General features: G+C 41.5%; 1 protein-coding gene across 1 annotated transcript in view; it reads left to right on the top strand.

The window, feature by feature from the left end:
- The window catches only part of CCNC (cyclin C), a 244,464-nt gene that overhangs the window by 177,495 nt on the left and 46,110 nt on the right, over positions 1–20,859 (top strand). The window contains exons 11-12 of the mRNA XM_086926620.1: positions 5,452–5,570; positions 6,023–6,072. Coding sequence (XP_086782746.1) covers positions 5,452–5,570; positions 6,023–6,029 — 126 coding nt within the window. The 3' untranslated portion in view covers positions 6,030–6,072. The remainder of the gene's footprint in view (positions 1–5,451; positions 5,571–6,022; positions 6,073–20,859) is intronic.

The following is a 20,859-nucleotide window of genomic DNA, read 5'->3' on the forward strand; positions in this document are numbered from 1 at the left end:
ACTAGAATTGACCACTGGCTAGTGTCTCACGCCTTACTGGGTAGTGTTAGGAGATGTGAGGTGCTCCCCCGTACCCTGTCGGACCACTCACCCGTACTGATCCACCTGGTGATCCCGAAGAAAGTAATTCCCCCTTTCACCTGGAGATTTCCCCCTACTCCCTACTGGATGAGGCTTTCCGCGGAGAGCTGGCTGCTGATATAGACGTGTTTTTTTAAGCAAATGTGGGTTCAGTTGACAGTTTTCAGACTGTGTGGGACGCTTTTAAGGCCTACATCAGGGGCATGGCGATGTCTAAGCACTCAAGTGTGCTTAATTCCATTAGACGTGATTTGAAACTACTTGAATCCCGACTGTCCGAGATGGAAGGTCATCTGCTGGCTGGGCCCGAACACTAACGCTGACTCCCAAATTAAACTTCTACTGACGGAATATCATGAGCTAGCTGACAGGGAAGTGCAGCACATGGGCAAATACGCTACGGCGCGTACGTACGGGGAAGGTGAAAGGCCGGGTGCGTTGCTAGCTAGAATGGTACGTAGTACCAGGAAACCTCTGGTTGTGGATGAACTGCTTACGCCAGAGGGTGAGGTAATCTCCGAGGATGAGGAGATCCTCCAAACGTTTCGGCGGTACTATGCGGAGCTGTACAAGTCTAGATCACTGCACGTCGAGGAGGAGATAGATGACTATCTTGAACATATAGCCATGCCGTTCTTGCCAGACACAGACCGGGAGTTCCTGAGATCTCCCATACAGGAAGACGAGATTCTAGAAGCGATGGCAAGCATGAGATCGGGTAGTGCCCCGGGAGCGGACGGTCTGACGGTTGGCTTTTATAAATCATTTAAGGATAAGCTGGTCCCGCATCTGATTTCCCTCTTTGATATCTGTGAAGAGGGAAGTATGCCCCCTTTGATGAGGGAGGCACTGCTTGTCACGATTTTAAAGCCCGGGAAACCTCCGGAATGCTGCAGTTCTTACAGGCAGCTTTCGCTATTAAACGTTGACGCAAAAATCTTTGCCAAGGTGTTGGCCACGCGGTTGGCGCTCCTAGTACCGGACCTAGTAGCCCCGGAGCAGGCGGGCTTCGTTCCCAACAGAAACTTGACATACAACATACGCACAGTGCTTGGGACAATGCAGCACGTGCGCCAAGAAAATACTGCCTTGACAGTTTTTCTAGATATGGAAAAGGCCTTTGACTCTGTGGAGTGGCCTTTCATGATCAGAGTCCTCAGGAAGCTGGGTCTGGGAGAGCCCTTCTTGCAGATGTTAGGGGCTTTGTATTACCAACCCACAGCGAGACTGAAGATAGGAGACAGGGTAACGGACTTGTTCGCTATTAGCAGAGATACTAGACAGGGCTGCCCCCTATCGCCCCTTCTATACGCGCTGGTGGCGGAGCCCCTGGCCTGTGCAATTACGGAATATCACAGCCTGGAAGGCATTAGCTTTCCGACGTACAAAATAGGCATATCAACGTATGCTGATGATACTCTCTTATATGTCCGTAACCCGGAGACAAATCTCTCACCCGTCCTGCGTGAGGTAGTGCGCTTCGGCGCTCTCTCTGGGCTGAAAGTGAACTGGGATAAGTCTACTGCCTTCCCACTGACACCCGTAACTCAGCCCTTTGACATGGAGTATCCCCTGAAATGGACTACTGACCCGGTTAGATATCTCGGCATACAACTACATACCGACCCCGAGGTTTTAATTAGAGAAAATTATGGCGTGGCCTTCGCTAGGCTAGAGGAGGATGTGGACGCTTGGTGTAAACTGCCACTCTCCCTGATGGGCAGGATAGCTCTCATGAAAATGATAGTGCTGCCTAGGTTTCTCTTCCTATTTAACAACATACCGGTGGTCCTGTCAAAGGCCTTCTACAAACAGCTCACGCTGGTGCTCATCAGGTTGGCGTGGGGCGGTAAACAACCTAGAGTTAAGTGGACGACCCTGATGCTTCCTTGTGAAAAGGGAGGGCTGGGGGCCCCCGATATGGAAGGATACTACCGTATTGCTCAGGCAGCCCACCTGCACTCGTGGATCCACGCGGACTCGCGTATACCTCACATGACTTTGGAACGCCTGTTTGCGGAACCCCTTCCCCTACCGGCCACAGTCTGCCTCCCGGAAGACCGTACTGTTGGCCAATTAGACTCTCTTAAATCTACTAATCATGCATGGCATGCTCTGTCCCGAGCACGAGGCAATAGTTTCCTGTACTCACCGCATATGCAGATCGACTGGGCTCTGTGGCTGGGTCCACTTAGGGAAAAGGGAGTTACGGAAGCGCTGCGCGCACTGGGCATCTCGAAAATGGAAGATCTTTTCACTACAGGGGTCGCGAAAACCTGGGAACAACTCTCCCCTGTTACAACGGGATCTACGCTCTTGCAGCGGTTCCAGTTTCACAGAGTCCGAAGCGCACTCAAGGATGTGCTGGGCCCGGACATGGAGGAACCCCCTGAGGTTCCGGAGCTCACTTATGTCATTAAATCCGTGTCGTCACGTAAACTGATCTCCAATATGAACAAACTGGGAGTCGCACATCAGCAATTCCAGTACTCCAAAGCTAGGGAGGAGTGGCAAAGAGATCTGCAAATGCAGATTGATGACGACATGTGGAGGTACTGCTGCGCAAACACGAGAAAGCTCTCCCTTAATGGTAGGCATAGGCTGGTGCACTTTAAGTTTCTTCAACGGGTGTACTACACTCTGGAGAGGCTGCATCATTATGGACTCAGACAGTCCGCAGAGTGTGAACGTTGTCATGCGGCGATAGCAGATTTCATCCATGTTGCATGGTACTGCCCTGGAATTCAGAGTTTTTGGGCCGAAGTCTTCTCACAGCTCCACACGATCCTGGGCTTGGAATTGGCCAACGGACACGCACTGGCGCTACTGGGATACTCTAAGCTGCTTCCGACCACTCAGCGCCGTCCTGTAGATATGGCGCTGCTAGTGGCCCGAAGGGTAGTTGCCCAGTGCTGGATGAGGGGACCACTCCCCACCAAGAAGAGATGGGCAGGCGACTTGCTCTTTTGCTGTACCCAATCGGAACTCTACAGCGAGTTACTCCCTCCTAGGAGCAGGCCAAAAAACATCTGGGATCTCTTCCAGGCACACGCACAACAGACTGAGGAAGCGCACTCGGACGTAGACGACACATTGGACATCCTGGATTCTCCGGGGGGACAGGTAGAATAGTTGATGTGGGTCACTCGGGGGAGGGCTGTGGACGAGGGGGGGGGGGGGGGGGGGGGATTTTAACAATGGCACCTGCGTGGTCCCCACTGGGTCTCCTGGGTCAGGTTTTAAGTCTCCGGGGGTGATAGCTGTAGGCAGTGCAGACTGAACACGTTGGCAACACTGGTTGGTAGACTACATTGGGTACATATTCGCTGGCACACGAGGGAGGGTTAGGGTAGGTTGGGGTTGTTCGATAGTTCCTAGACCTTTCACACGTCAATGAGGCTCTGGGGCACGTGTTACACTCTGTTACTTGCAACACTTACGGTTATGTGCACTTTATAATTGAAATGAGTCTAAGCACTGTTGATTCTGTTGTCTGCTGCACTATGTGCCGCCGGGCCCCCGGGATGCCGGCTGAATGGCTGTGTTTAACATCTCTAAGCTGGAAGAACAGGATGTGATGCGCTGTTCTACTATATACTGTTATGTGCCATGTACTACTTGCTCTTTGCTCTGTGAATAAAGGTCTTTAAATAAAAAATTAAAAAAAATAAAAAACTGTAATACCCAGTTGGGCAGTTTCATTGATGTACATAATTTGTGTACGTTCCAGGAGCGCTGGGCCATTGAACCCTTGTACAGGCTGCGCTTCATGACGTATAGTGTTGAAACACTGCAATTTAAAACTGTGCAACCATCCAAAGGTTTGCTCATCAAAGTCAAAATTTCCCTTAACTGTGTGATCAAAAACTTAGAGATACCCAACCCAAAGAATATTGGCCTGAATATCGATGGAAAGTCTTATACAATATCTATATTTGGACAGCTAATAGTGCCATCATTTTATAAATTGGCCCTCCCAACGGTGGATTCATCTTCCACTAACAGAATTGTTATTAAAACCCAACCGTGGCGGAAAATTATTAAGTCAGAGCTAGAGTCTGCTTTACATAAACACAACCCCACTTCAGACCCCAGCAACAATATTGCTGCCTCTAATTTCACTCCACTGTGACTCAACTGGCCCCTGAGAAAAGCGTTATATGCCGCAGGAAAAATCTATATACATAGACAGAAATGACAAAAATGTAAATACCATAAAACCGGGAGCCATAATCCTAATGCACTCCAACTAATGTTGTCTTTCAGTACAAGTGAGCTCTCTGATTCCCATAACTCATCAATTTCAGCTTCACTCATTGGAATTTCATGAATACTTCGTCTGGTGTTTCTTGCAGTTCCATAGAAGTCAAAGCTCTACTCCAAAATTATGAGAACCAACAAACAAGTAGATTTCCAACTTTTCAAAATATAGCTTTGTAAGTGCAGTCCTGTATTTTTAAGAGACTTGTTAGTTTTACTAAAATAAATTATAGGAACAATAATTATTTTCACCATTGATATTATAATCCGAGGAATGCATTTTTTCATAATGTCTGTCCAGGAGAGCCGATAGTACTGAGGGGGATCTAAGGTATATACCAAGTATATGCACCTATTAAACACATTTTTACTACTAGTGCTAAATCAACTTTCTTTTAGGCATTCTGTTTGAAAAGACTTAATATTTTTTAAATATGAATGATAAACCAACTGCTTTGGATTTAGAAGTGAACACAGAAATTCTACAAGGGCCAATACTGAAGCTAAAAAAATGTATATGCAATCTGTATTCAATTAAACATGCACAAAGAGGTTCAAAACAACAGTAAGTAGTCACCCACCCTATGAAAAGTCCTGACTTGATTCTGCTGCTTAACTATTCTTTCAGAACTTAGCTGATTAAAACAAAATATGCTCTAATTTGCTTTTATTCATCAAAAGCTGTTATGAATTTATTTGGTTCTGTATTTAATTTGCCGGAAATGTTTAATTGAAATGAATGTCAAAACTTTGACGCCCAGCCCTAAGTTTTTGTGTTTGCAGCAGTCCGGGTTACGATAATGTATATTGATCCATAGAAGTGTTTATTTTAATGTTATTGCTTACCAAAAGCTGTCTGAGGGAAAAGAACAATCCTCTCTGCTCGCTTAGAATAGCAGGACTGTAGTATGAAAGCCTGAAAGAAAGTAACCCTTAATTTCAAGAACCATCAAACAAATACAGAAGCATGTGATGATACCTGAAAGTACTGTCAACTCCTTTATGAAGATCAGGCTGTTTGGCCTGAACTAGGAAATGAGGATGCATAGTTTGTATTGCTGTATTAACTGTTCAGTAATGATAATATCCTAAACAATTATCTCCTTGCAGATTTTAGAAATTATAAGGGTTATTCTAAAACTGTATGAACAGTGGAAGAATTTTGATGAGCGAAAAGAAATGGCTGCTATTCTCAGTAAGATGCCTAAACCAAAACCACCTCCAAACAGGTACTGTGTACACTTTCAGGGGGCTCTTTTATGTTTGGAAACAATTGCTTAAATTTTCTGTTATTTATGGTAAGGGTCTTTATTTCATGTAATTAAATTTATATGTTCTCTGTTGGAATGTATTTACCCACTAATCTTGCCGCTTCAATCATTACTTCATGAGAAGTTTGCTCACTTGGCAGACTAACGTCTAGGATATCTAAAAAAAAATCTCTTAAATTAGTTAGTTCTCTTGCCATCACAAGGCCAATGATCTCTTTGGTGTTTTTATTTTGCCTCCCCTGCAGCTGTTGCCTGTGGTTTTCTGATTTACACTGACAGGAGTATTTTGTGTGGTGGTGGTTGTATCCTATTTCTAAATTATTTTCATATCAGTAGGTCGCATAAGATGTCAGCCTTGTGTATAATTTTAGGATTTAAAGTCACGTTCTTCTCTGTTCTTGTCGTTGCAGCTGCTGATGTTCCTGGCTGGCGTTCTTCTGCCTATCCCTCCTCCAATGGGGTAAACATTTTTACTTTTTGTCACAATTGGTCCTAACCACACCTAGGACTTGGTGATTTGTGATTGGGGGAATTTCTCTTGAAATAGTTTGCTGTCACCAGCCAGCCATATTCCATATTTTTTTCACTCTTCTTCTGTCTGAAGGTTGTGAGCTTCTTTTAATTCGGTCCATATCCAGTCTTTCCAGGCTCCAGTCTGGGATATTTTCTGGATTAAGTTAACATTCAAATGTTTATGTAGATAACTGTATCTACTGCAATGGTCTCTTCTGCAACGTTTCTCTCTATTTCAAAGTCTCTTATACTATTAAGGACTTTGCTAAGTATACAATATTTATTTAAGCTATACAAACTATTAAAGTACTGCTGCAATTTCCACTCAGCACATGGAAAACTAACCGTTGTAATCAATCCGGCTTACTAGACTTAAAACCGATTATGCATCTTAAGTCCATGAGTGCTTTGCTTTTATTGGAAGTAGACTCCTACTATTCTAGGTTAATCACAAAAATACTATAAATATTACCTTAACTATGAGACTATAACATGTATTTGCTTTTCTTAAGGATCAATAATTTGTAGTTTCAGAGCACCTAACTGCACGATAACACGAACATCTTCTTACAAGACTTCGGAGTAAAGTCCACATGTTTCTATAACCACTCTAAGGTGTTTCAGGTCCCTTTTAGGTCGAGCCTAGGCAGCGCATGTACTGCCTATGAGACATGCTGTATTCAGCAAAAGGACTGTGATCCCGCCTGCTGCTTACTACAAGTTGACCCCTGTATCGCTCTTCTTTACTGCCTCCTAATTGGTTTGCACAGCCTATATATTACTTCCGTTACTAGCCGAGGAGCACCGGCCAAGCACAGATTAATTCTACTTGATTAGTTCCCATCCACTGCGATGCAGGTACTATTTCTTCTATGCCCCCTCTCATTCACCCTGCCCGTTTTGCCAAGGCGTGTATGTTTTGCTTTCACGCTATATCAGTTTATGTTCCGATCCATTTTTTATGAATTTTCAGATGCCGCTCTCTGGCTTTAATTGGGCTTGTTTGTAATCTATGTCTGCTGTGGCTTTGGCGTTTGAGAGCTTGTACTCCAGCTCCAACAACCCCGTGCTAGACAAGTGCAGCCCGGCTCTGAGTGCAATGCAGGGTAGGACGAAAGGTCAAGTAACATTCATCTATCTTCTTGTTTATTATTTTTTAAATAAAATCAAATGTTGGATATTAAGGGCTGGGTTAGTTTTGGTGATTGCTTTAAAGTGGAGAAGCGCTGCTGGAATGGCCGTTATGTGGATGTGCAGTTGCTCCAGCTTCTTTCAGGGGTCTTTATTTGTGTTTTGACACACTATCGCTCGTGCAGCCCTAGTGCACACAAGAGAGGGACATGTGTGGTGTTTTATTCCCCCAGAAGTCTATCCTAGGTAACATGTCCCCATCCTAGCTCCGAAGAGTAACAGAAAGCTCTCTGGAGCTGACCCTGGCAGCTGCTGTGCACGAGCAGCTCAGAACAAGGTTCCCCTCCCACGCCCTCGGGGGCCTTCACTGAAACTGGCCTCAGTGAATTTTGATTTTTGTGGCGATTTAGTTTTATATTATTGGCGCTTTTCAATGCGAGGCAGGGATGAAACAACTATGCATAGCTGCCAGGTGCAATTTTGAAGCCTCGTGGAGCCGACTGTCATTCATCCTTTACGAGGTCCACAAAAAGAGAGACATTAAGTTGTGTAATAATAGACTTTATTTTATAAGTTTGTTATTGTCTTTTTCCTGCAGATATCGTATTTTCACCACCTTGCTCTAGAATATGACAGGCTGAGCAGGATAGGGCAGGTGTAGTTCACACACTCCTGTGTTGCGCCACTTTCCCCGCAGCTCCTTGGGCAGAAGCAGTTATGATTTACTTGCAGTTCAGTCATTTTTCAATGCAGGCTACTTAAATTTCAAATATTTTAGGAGTTAAATACTTGATGAGTCAGGACTGCATGTTTCTTCTGTTTGCCATTCATCAGAGAAGAGTGTTTCTTCTGCTAGGGGGCTGAGGGTGGCTTACGTGGTACTTATATTTTACAACTACCTCACCAGCTTGGCACACCAATTGACTTCCTTTCTGCACGCAATGTCCCCTTAGCACTCCACAGGTGCGCTTTGCACTCTCATATAAGCCCTCCCAATGTATAATGACACACTAATTAAACCCCTGTGCACTTTAAAAAATGTTTGTGCTTCTGTGCTTGATCACCTCAAAACTATGCAAATGTTTTTAAGACCACAACCCCCTCATCCCCATTCAGTGCTCACTACGCCTCTCTCACTTGGCCCTGGCTCTTTGCAGCTGCACTCCCATGGCAGTACTTTCCAGCCATGCAGCAGGGGCTGCATCACCAGGACACTGAGAAGCGACCCAAATTAACGCACCAATTTATATTTTACAAAGGACCCACAGAGTCTACTTCCTTCCTTGCACTAGGGGCCATCACATATGGACTACTCCACTGCATACTGCCACATGTTTTGTACTTGCCTCCCTTTTTAACTACCAAGTGCCCTCCTTAATGCCTATCCTATAATAACCACTAACACAACCAAGAGAGAGGGGGAGGGTAGGCCGCCTTATGTCTTTCAGAAAGTCTATATAATCACAAAAATGTGTATGGAAGCATAAAGGAAATTGAAGGAGAATGCAAGAAATATACTGTCTCCTACTATTCCTGGAACAGTTCGAGAATCCAAAATTCGCATATCACAGGACTTCTGTCACCTGTCTAGGGAAAGTCATCCTTTATGGAATAGGAAACCTCTCACACATAAGTGTCATGTTTCATCATCAATATCCTCTCTCCACCTTGTTGGGATAATACCACCAGAGCTGACTACCTCCTCAAACTGTTAAGGAAGGAGGTAGTTCTTAGATAAAACTACTGGACAAAGGAAGGGGATCCAGATTAACTAAAAATTCCTCAGTGTTCTAAGGTTCTCACCTTTATTCAAGAGGACAGCAGGTATATCACGGACGGGTATGTTGAGGTCTATGACTTAAACCAGTATACCACCTGCCAACACGTCAAAAGGTAATCCACTCCGGGTTACCTACGGAAACGCCACTCGTGTGTGGTGTTTACATAGGTCCCCCGGTAAGTAGAAGAGCTTCTACTAAAATGTTTTTGCTTTTGTTGTGGATCTTTTGATATGCGGATGGCTCACTCATAAATGCCCTTATCCGCTATCACTTGAATCGTACAATTTGCAAAATCCTTTACTGACATCTGATGACGGAGCTTCAGTGAAGGCATAAAAATAGGATTTTCTTGGCCCTGTATTTAGAGGCGGTACTCATGTATGCCTTATCTTCTTTTGCAAAATGAAATCGGGATACCTCAAATTTTATTGCATGAGTCCATACCGTTTTAAACTTTGCCAGAAGTATGGTGCTATGTTCCATGGCCGCAAAGCCTCAAGGTATCCTGCATCCATCTAGATTGACAATGGGGTTATTACAATGCTAACTAAATAATTGATTGAAGTTTGATAATATGATATATTCTATCAATTTCTATGCAAAGAAATAGTTGTATTCATCGGCAGTGAGAGCTATTGTTAACAATTGAGGTTAGGTCTGACGGCCAGTGGGCTCCTTCCTGTAGGCCTCCGCTATTGCACTAGTTTCCAGATTTAAGGTCTGAAATGTGTACGTTAATGTTGTACCTCTAATTGATTCTACAATTTGGAAAAATGTCACTAATAGCCTGCTTTGAAGATGACAAGTGGAGCCTGATGTGATCTTGTTTGGGCATTTGAGAACATGTTATCAAACATTCTGTATGGTTAATGTTGGCAAAGCCTGAACATGTATTTTGAGTTCATATGAAAACATTTGCAAAATAAATTTTCTTGTTAGCAGTTTAAGAATTATACACACTGAACAGGATCCATGTTCAAATAATGGAAGAATCTGATGTCGGTTTATGGAAGTATTTTTGTTTTTTTAAGTTATATTTCACTCGATTTAGACTTTAAACAGGTAATTGAACAATGGCCTCGTAAGCAACAATACACTTTAAGGTGTTTAATCACTTTAAATGAAATTCACTACAGTAGCTTGATAGTTTTCCCAGTCAGTGGAAAATCCGCTCAGCCATAATATGGTATTTAATTGCGTAGGCAAGTTTACTAGAAGGCTGTGCTGGCAAAACTCAATCAAACCCCAATTATATGAATGCAGTTAAACAGATAGTTTCCATATCTGTAGTTTGTTAAACCAAATTACATGAACGTTTAAAAGGGCATTCATTTCTTTCTTCTTTGTAAAAAGGCTGATTCTAAATATTATGTTTTATCTATTGCCAAATTAGTGTCATTGCTTGAAACCCATCATGTTCCATAGCCTTCTTGTATTACTTTGTTTCTCAAATGCTAAGGTAAATCGCAAGAAGACCTGACCATTTTGGATTACTTAATCTCAGTTGAATTTGGAGCATGTTTTTCTTCTTTAAATAATTCCATTTGATTTTAAATAATTTAATATCTTCCTGGGTTATTCAAACCAATCATAAAACGTTGCTTGATTTAAAAGTGCACTTTGAATGTTGCTTTGGTTCACTTGTCATAATCTAAGACTTCCTCCTAGTAATTAAGTCTGTAGTTTGCACTTGTTAATTTTCATGTTCTTGATAGAAAGTTTAGTCTGAAATTTTCAGTATGCAATTCCTTTGCTGCAAAAACGATGTAGCACGTTCCAACTTTTTTGAAATCGATTAAATGTTACGTGCCCCACTTACAAAGGATTGAATTCTTGAATTCTCTCTCTGCTATTAAGAATATTATCTACCTAATCTTCTGTGTTTTCATCCATCTCTTGTCATTTTGTAATTACCCTGGTATTTCTTCATACTCATGAGCATTTCAGGCATCCATATCCAATTTTTTCTCCTCTGTCAGTGAAATAGTATTTTAATGTGGTGATAACCTAGGTTGTAAATGGCCAACTTGATCTCTTGTGCACGCACATCCCATCTTCAAAAGTCTTAAGTTAGGCGTTTGTAAACCATCATTTAAGTCAATCTTGGATAACTTCTATCTTGTAACACTGACTTCCTTTAACTCTTATTAGGAAATTTAGTATCCTCTTCTGTGTTGTGCAGATCAGATTGGAAGGTGCTTGCGTCCGTTGTTGTAGCCTCATATAGCACTTACTTAAGGATTGGTTCCAAATGATCTGATGGTTAGTGAGTGCCATTGCAATCGTGTTGCTTATTGTCTTGACAAGATTTTGTTCTTGCGTATTGAAGACCTTAATAAAGCCTTGCGATTGTTTTCAATTAAGTTTTTTTTCAACTCACCACTTTCATCCCTTGTTATTTGAGCACACGTTTTGTTTGCCTTTGCTGTTTGAAAAACAAAGGTTATCATTCAGGAATGCTCACATCAAACTATTTATAGAGTAAAGAAAGACAAGTGCATTATAAATATACATTATTTCACAGTTCTACATTTTCAGTGTTTATGACTGACTTATATTATTTGTTATCTAAAGTAGAAGTTAGTGACTATCCTTCGTGCTGTAACCCTCATGTGAAATTGAGATTATATTCAAAGTGCTTTCAGATGTCTAAAAGGTATAAAGAAATATTGTAAACCTTAAACGCTCCACTATTATAAAGAAATAACCGTATTTTCTAGTATCTTTGGATGTTTATCTTGGACCTAAGAGCCTGGTCTCGTTCATCTCTTGAAATTAAGTGTGTGGTGCTGTTTTATATTGCACCAATGCCAGTGAGCGTGATCTAGTCTAATTCTTTCGATTCACTCCCTCTGAATACAATTTTTCTGCTGTACATTTTGGGTAATCTATTTAATTACAGGGTCGATATTAGATTTTAGATTTTGTTGTTATCTAAAGAATGCGGTTTGTGATGCCTTAAAAATCAGGGTCCATATATAGACTAGTCGTTCCTTAAGAAAATAGACTTTATTCCTCATTCGGTTTGGACCTACGTAAAAAGAATACAGCTTCATTTAAGTCAATTATTGAAGAGTCCTTCAAAGTGAATATATGGGATATGTTGGCCCTGTTTTCTGCGTGTAGTGCTTCGTGAGAGGAAGGATGGTATGTCACTAACAGTCCTTTGAGAAATCAGTCAATTAGACATGGCGTACTTCTTGCTACAAATTTGGTACATCTTTCCTAAACCTAGCATAAAAAACCATGTTTTAAACTAGTATGGCAGTGTCTCACTAGCATTGACTACACAGAATAAGGTAGCTTTATGTTGATACAGTCTCATTTATGTTATGCTATATCCTAATGAAGTAATGACTGGAACGGCGAGATGGTGATGTTTTATAGAGCTGTCATTTGTTTTCTCGTGCTTAATGGTAATTAACTACTAGATTAAAGAAAGTACTGGAAGAGCAGATTTCATGAAATTCAAATGTTAAATCTAGAATGTCCTTTATGAACAAAGTGTTATGTTGTGTTTTGTGTTTCAGTGTTTGTTTGCACAGTATAAACATTTCAGCTTCTCTATATTTATAGCTGGGTGAACAAAGGATTGCAGTCTAAATAAAATAAATGTTTTTTATCTTTAAGAATAGGTGGCGCCAACTAACCACAAGCAAAACTTCAGCATGTTGCCATGCCTGCACTCACTTTAGTTTTTTTCTACCAGGTGACCGAAACATGCAGCACAGCCACATTCTTTTTTTTTTATTCTTTTTTATAATTTATTTTATTAGCAATACATGAGTTTTCAACATACAAAAGTACAAACAAAATAAAGTATAGTTAGTACATGCGTCTTAATCTTTATGCCACATTTAAACTTATATATTTCAATCAGACAATTCCGTAATACATAGACTTCTTCTGCAATACCCAACATTAGTACTTCAAATTTAAATACAAAAAACAAAATTACGATTCCATATCTAAATAAGATAGAACTGGGCCCCAAATTTGTAAGCTCAGCTTTCGCTTACGCTTACCTTTTAATGCATACAAACTATACTCCGTATTACATTTTTCCAAAAACCTAGCCCTCCATGCATCAAAAGATGGGGGATCCCTTTGTAACCAGCTTGAAGCTATGCATAGCCTTAAAACTGCTGTAGCTAAAAAAATCAGATATATAGCATTCCTAGGTACTCTATCCGCATTAACCTCCATCTCTACACCCAACAAAAGCTGCGTAGGCGACAAATCTATAGGTGATCCAGAATAGCTGTTAAGAATTTATCAACATGCTCTAATAATTCTTTTAATGGTGGACACGTACAGAAAATGTGCATCACATCTGCATCAGGGTCGTCACAACGGAAGCATTTCCCCTCCTGACCACCACCCCATTTGGCAATCTTGTGAGGTGTCAGATATAAATAGAAAATAGTTTTGTAATGTTGGGCAGACAGATTAGCGGGCATAAATAATCGGCTAGCTAATTCAATGGAGGTCTCCAAACAGATATCTGAGCATCCTAACCTACTTTCCCACTAACAATTATGTTCTTCCAAATCATTGGGTTTCATTTGTAACATACAACTATATAGCCCCCCTATTCTTACTGCCTTTCGGCTAGCTTCAATAAGAGGATTAGTCCGAATATTCCACCGGGCGGTAAGCGGGTAGTCTCTGATTTGTAAGTATTTAAAAAACTCTGCCCGGGGTATGTGATATTGCGCCATGATCTGATTACATGATTTCAGACCCCCCTCCATATACAAATCCTCCACTATTTTTATACCCTTACACCTCCAATTCTGCACTGTCCTATCCCAAAATACACTCTGAAAACAAGTAATGGCTGTTAATGGGGTGTACCAGGAGACTTTCTCTAGCATGAACATTTTCTTGATAGTTTTTCAAACTTTCCAAGCAGCTAATACAATCTTGAATCTTGTGCGCTTGTAGTAGCTCCTGTCTAAACGAATAAAGAAACAATTTTTTGCATGTGACCCCAGCAGCATCTGATATATCGAAGGAGATTCAACAGCCTCCCTTGGCCCTATTCCAGTAAAAAGTATACTCGTATGTTGGAGCATGCATGCATAGTAGTAGAATGTAAAGTCCGGTACTGACCACCCCCCCAACTGCTCTAGGTAGCACCATAAATCGTGCAGCTCTGCGGGCTTTCCCGCGTGCCCATATGAAATTCATACAAATTGATTGTAGGTGTGTCAAATGAGTGCGTGAGGCTTCTAGTGGAACACATCTAAAAAAAATACAGAATTTTTGGCAGAATCATCATTTTCAACACATTGCACCTGCCAACTAATGACAGATGCAAACATTTGCACCAGTCAAGCTGTCTACGCACCCCTTGTAGAAGCTTCCCCCCATTAGCAGCCACCAACGCTGATGCCGCGGTCCTTAATAACACTCCTAAGTATGTTACTTCGTGTAAAACCCTTGGGTCATTAAAACCCCTAACATTATGACACAAGACTTGCGTTTTGGCTGTATTTAATTTGTATCCGGAGACAGACCCGTATTCTGCTGCAAGATGTTCTATTGCCTGTATTGCTGCTGCAGGTTTAGCAGAAAGCACCGCAACATCATCTGCATAGGCCAGGACCCGGTATTGTTGCTGCTGAACAGTTACTGATTGTATTTGTGAACTATGCTCGAGCATTTTCAAAAAAGGCTCTATATATAACTAAAATAATAATGGGGAGCAGGGACAACCCTGTCTAGTGCCCCGCCCTATTACCACTGCTTTTGACTCGAGGCCCAGGGTACAGATCCTAGCGAGAGGTGGGCAGTATAACGTTTGTATTGCTACTATATTACTTCCCATAAAAAACACCATGACACTCGGTCAAAAGCCTTCTCGGCATCTAACAAAATAAGGCTCAGGGGGTCTCCAGTGCTATTGGTGTGATCTAATAATGCTATGACTCTACTAACATGATTTGTAGTACTACGCTTAGGGATGAAGCCATGTTGTCTAATAGACACAAGTGGCGATATTACCGTAGCCAGACAAGAGGCCAACAATTTTGAATAAGTTTTGCCATCCGCCTTTAAAAGAGATATGGGGGCACAGCTATGTTTTCAGTTGCATCGAAACAAAGGAAATAGTAATTTGACTTTTTTTTAATTGAACTTTATTTTAATGGTAATTCTTTTGGTTCACTTGAAAGTATTTTGTGTTTGGTGCGTATAAATACACATTTAAAAGATGTATGAGCATCATTAACCCCACTGATAACAATGAATGATAAGCCTGAATAATATGCTTTCAATTTTTAGAAGGTTTCCTTTCAGGCAACATTAAGTCAGTGTAATAATTTATGTTTAAGAGCTTGAGAGAACGATTGAGTAAGAAGGACCTTGGGCATATTTGGTACCAGTTTTGGGGAAAAGAACTCCAGCTGTTTGGATTGAACCCCTTAACCTTACTGACTTCCAGAAAACAGTTAGAATTGAAGGACCCTAGAGAATGAAAGGTGCTTGCATAACGGGCAGGTACATTACAGCAAAAAGCCCATACTTGGTTTTGAGTTGGGCTATTTCGAGGGAGCTGAAATCACAGGATGATAGCAGATCTCAAGCAGTACAGGTTAAGTGGTACTCGATTCTTGCTAAGTACTCAAACTGTATGAAAGGATGCCACAGTAAGCAAAAAGCGTTTTTTTAAACCAACAACTAAGAAAACACCTTGGAAGAAACACCTGAAATACTCCCCTAAGCCCCACTATATATATATGTATGTTCTTCAGTAGAAAGTACAACCTAATTCTCTTGAATGTGTACTTTACCTAGATTTCGAATACACCCCATTCTGCCTTCTTTATACTTTTCTTTAATTTTAGCTGATGTCATACTTTCTACACATGCCTTGTTTTTCTCTACAATTTGCATGTGTACAACCCACTCTTTTTGTGTGATAACACACTTTTTTCTGGTCCCTCATTTGGTGTCCTCTCCATACCTTTTCTAAACTTTATATGTGCCTTATTCTGTTTGAATACTGTTTTTATGCTTTCAGCCTGTCTCATGCAGAGCTCTTTACACATATTAATGTATTCTGTACATCTTTACTTTTAGCCGCGCCACATTGTCTTTCTATGTGCACACCTTGCTCCACCTCGCTCTGTTGTCTGTATGTGTCATGCTATATTTTTAGTCATTGTTCTGTTTCTGAAGACTGATTGCATTTCCATGTTTTCACTTCAGATCAATGGGCATGTGTTGCAGGTTTGAAAGGGAACATATTGGTCATTGTTGGGAAAGGTGTCTAAAGGCAGTAAGTGCTAGGGGGAGCCTCAAGAATATGACTACATGTGCAAGACGTGAGCAGATCTTTTATTTAGAAGCAAACTATTGTCTTTACATTCCAGCAGTTGTGGTAGTAATAAAGTTGGTCGCTTTGGGCTGTGATCGGATTTACAGCAGTATGGTTTTTTTAATCATAGGAACAAATATTAACCATAGAAATTGATACAAAGGATCATTTTTCAGCACACTAAAAGGAATCAACCTATTTCTAAAACATTGTTTAATGCTTGCCAAGAAATGAATGTCAAGCACAGGTGCAAGAGGAATTATTCAATATATTTGTAACTGAAATGCCTAAGAAGTTTAAATTTCCTCTTAATGTTCATTCCCATTAATCAAAAATATCAATGTAAAACATGAAAGCATCCAACAGACTGTCACAAACCCAGAAATGCACGGTATTTGCCATCAAATGTTTGGGCTCCAGTAACTCTCATGTGTCCACGAAACGTGTGCAGTCTGCCTGTTTTAGTGACTGAAATGTAAGGTGCCTAGATTGAGCATATGAGCATGCCTATAATGGCCACAGTAAGACATGCCAGCTGTATAAATCAGTAGAAAGTAGAACAGATTGCTCTAGATCAGTGGGTCACATTATAAAACTGCCCACATCGGTATAGGGACAAGAGTGAGGAAAGTGATGCCTTCATGTGTAGTGCTGAAACAAAAACAATAGTTCCCTGAGGTTATCAGTCGAAGGGTAAGTCAACCAGACAGAAACATTGTAAAGATGTAATGCTCCAGTCAGAGGCAGGATTTAAGAATAGCGAGCAAGGCTGTCAAATAAGAAACCAGAAGCAGAGAGACCAGAAAGCCATCCACTCAGCAGTGGGCTCACCCAAAGTCCGCTCGTTTTGTACTGTTTTGTAGTCAATGGGCCTTAACATCAGAAACCAACAAGCTGTCCGTAAGCAAGACTTGCAAAGGGAATCATATGCTCCAACAGTAAGTCCAAAAGTAAATCATTTGGAGGAAGGATGGTGAATTTTGTTTGCTGTCCGCAGTATCTTATGAAAAATCTAGAATTTTTCCAGCACAGCTGCCCACAAAAATGTGCCCAATAGAAGTAATTCCTGAGGTTCTTGGCAGCATCTTGTGGTGGAGTCTTAAGGAGCCACTAGGAGACTACCAGTTTGAGCAAGGATTTCATTCAGTCGCCTGAATTTATCTCCCTCCAATCAATTGCTCACACGGGGTGGATGTCATTAAAAGGGCATTCCTAAATCTCCATAAAGTACTTAATTGGTCCTCATGAAAAAAATGACTGTCATGTTCTTTGTGTTTATCAAGGCTGTTTTACTTTAAGGGCCGAAAGCAACAGTACTAGTGCCAGGTATGTTTTTTAGTCTGGGAAATCACATATTGTCCTTCCTTCAGCATAGCATCTCATTCTGTATCGTTTTAAAGTTTGCGCTGTCTCTAAACTTTGAAAATCAATTGTAATGATCTTCTGAGCACTATACTTGGAAAAATTAAGGTCTCATTAACATTCAAAAGAGTTTGAAGCCCTTCATACACATCTTTAACTCCTTATGTGTCTGCTCCACTCCTTACCTGTGCCTTACAGATTCCATGTTTTTCCTACCTTGCCCCTAGGATGCACTGATCAATATGTCTGGCATTTTCCATTTGTCAGTGGTCATTCTTTCGCCATCTACCATTACTAGTTGGGAAATTTTAATTAGGTCTTGAAAGAACTGTACAAGAGTAAGAAAGGGAAAAGGGGTCACTAGTACGATTTTTTTGGAAGCAGGCATCACTTTGTGTATCACTGTTAATAAAATAGAGACTAGCAGGGGCAGTTGAGCTGACTAGAAAGGGCCATAAGCTCTTCAGTTAGTGAAGAATTGATGAATCTTGGTTCTTTACAGTACCTTCACAGGGGTTGTTTAGCACTCCTAAGTAGCAAGTATGAAGAATTAGCCTTTACAATTATCTGAACACTGGGCCTTTTCTAGAGTAAATTCTTAAGCTCTTCTAAAGGTTCTTGGAATACTAGCTGTGTTATAAGCAGTTGTTTAGAAATTCAGACAAATGGTATTGAGTTTGTTCTGTTGTAACCCATGACCATTTATGTGCAGTGGTAATGTGTAGTCCTATGTCTGCTACGATCTCCTTTAGATCAGAAACAGCTTCATTATGGAATCTTCCACACCCTATATATTTTCTGATTAATTAGTTACGATTTGACCATTAAGCTGAACTTGATTCCTGTATCTGCACCAGACCTTGCTGTGGTTACCGTTCGAAGTTGATTTTTAACAGCCTCCTGCACATTTGTTCCTGATAGTCCGCTAAGGCACAAGAGTACCAAGGCAGAAAACATATAATAAAATTCCTTTTTTGCCCTTAAACAAATTAATGCATTTCCAGTATGGCTACTCACTATTTATGCAAGAGTGAGAATTTTAACACCTACCTCCAAACACTCCAGCGGAGTATGTTTTCTGGTTGAAAGGAAGGAAAGTAGCTTTACAACAGTAAAACACGAGGTGACTCAATGCATGCAGATGCCTGAATTATCAGTGGTTCTGTTTGAATGAATAGGCACACAGTTGGTTGCACATCTTAATTATAGAGAGAGCATCCAGATGATCTTATGAAGCCATCTCAAGATCGTAAAGCAGATGGCAGCCACGTTAGCCGCCTGTTGTCTCATGGAAAGATTTTCATCAGTGATGAAGCCCAGATTGCGGACATGAGTGACAGGAACGGGAAAGGGACCCATTTTGTGAGGCCAATGGTGAGGGCCCCATAGGTCCTTATTCTTACCTAGGATAACAATCTCCGTCTTGTCCCCATTCAACTTCAATGAATTGAGGCGCATCCACTCTGTCACTTGCCATAGGCCGCACTGAAAGGCAGATGTTGAAGCGTCTTTGGTGGTGGACAATCAAAAAACAATCTGCGTATCATCAGCATACGAATAGAGGGATGATCCTGCCTCCTCCATGATTTTAGCCAGGGGTCTAACGTAGATGTTAAAAAGCAAGGGGCTTAAAATAGACCCCTGTGGGACTCTGTGTACTGATGCGCAGATCTTAGATGATGACTTGGCAGAAAAGACCTGAAAGGTGCGACCACTGAGAAATGAGGCAAACCAAGATCAGGCGATGCTATCGAGCCCAAGTGACCTGAGGCCATTAAGCAAGATGTTATGTGACACGGTATCGAATGCGGCACTCAGGTCTAATAGAATGAGTGCTGCTGTTTCCCCTCAGTCAAGATGTTGGCGCAACTTCTCAGGGACCCCAAGCAGAACAGTTTCGGTTGTGAAATTGGCTCTGACCCCGGATTGAGAGTAATGGAGATAACCCACTTTTTCTATGTGTTCAGTCAGTTGCGTATAAATATGTTTTTCCAAAATTTGGGAAAATATAGGGAGCAGAGATATAGGCCTGAAATTCGATAGTACAGAAGATTCTGCTCCAGCCTTTTTCAGTAAAGGGACGACCATGGCCCGCTTCCACTCGGGGGGGAGGGGGGGGCGTATAGAGGCATTGAGAAGTTCTATAACAACGCCTTTAAATGTTAAAGAGAGCTGGCGTAGGATATTAATAGGCAAAGGGTTGAGTGGAGAGCCAGACTTGATGCTATTTAAGCAGTTTTGAAAGGACGTCGCATCAAAAGGATCTCAGGAGTAAAGTTTAGCTGTCAAATTGGAAGTACTGCAATTCATCAGGTCAGATGGAGAAGTCGTACTGTACAAGGAGGGAGAAGCCAAAAGTGACCTGTGAATGAGTTCAACCTTCTGGATAAAGAAGTCAGCGATATTATTTCATTGACTTTCTTCAAGAACAGGGGGAGGGGGGATGGTATCGGAACCAGCTAGCTTCTTTACTGCATAAAATAAGGCCCAGGGATAGTTTGATGCCGGAGTGATTGTACTTGCAACATAGGAGGTGCGTGCCGTTTTGCAGTCTAAGTGATAACTTTTGAGAGCAGCTTTATAAGCATCTTTGCGAGTAGGAGAGTACAATCTCCTTCCTCTTCTCTCTAGAGCTTTACACTTAGACTTGGTGATTTTGAGGACGTTTGTAAACCATGGGGCAGGAGGATGATGTGTGAAACTATGTTTTGACACAAGGGGCAAACGGGTATCAATGGCCATGGTTAGCCAGTCCGAAACAGAAGCATTTAATGAGAGCATGGATAAAGTGGTATCAGGTATGCTAGTGACCAGGAGAGTGTTAAGAGACTCCATGTTCAGCTTATCCCAGAGTCTGAAATTACCTGAGTTAGTCACAGAAGCTACTACCCTAGATGTAGGACACTGCAAATTAAATGAGATTAAAAATGGTCGGACCAGTCTAACCGAGACGCAGGAATACTGCAATCATACCTGAGATTAGACAAAATTGGTTCAAGAAGATGTGAGAAGTGCCCAGGTTACATAGCCGTAAACTTAAAACCTCCAATTCAGACAAAAAGGTACGGCAGATGTTATTCTGATCGTGCTCTAAGTGGAGGTCCAAATCACCAAGAATTGTAAAGTTTGCTGCCTT

The sequence above is a fragment of the Lissotriton vulgaris genome, chromosome 6 (assembly GCF_964263255.1).
Source record: "Lissotriton vulgaris chromosome 6, aLisVul1.2, whole genome shotgun sequence".
NCBI lineage: Eukaryota > Metazoa > Chordata > Amphibia > Caudata > Salamandridae > Lissotriton > Lissotriton vulgaris.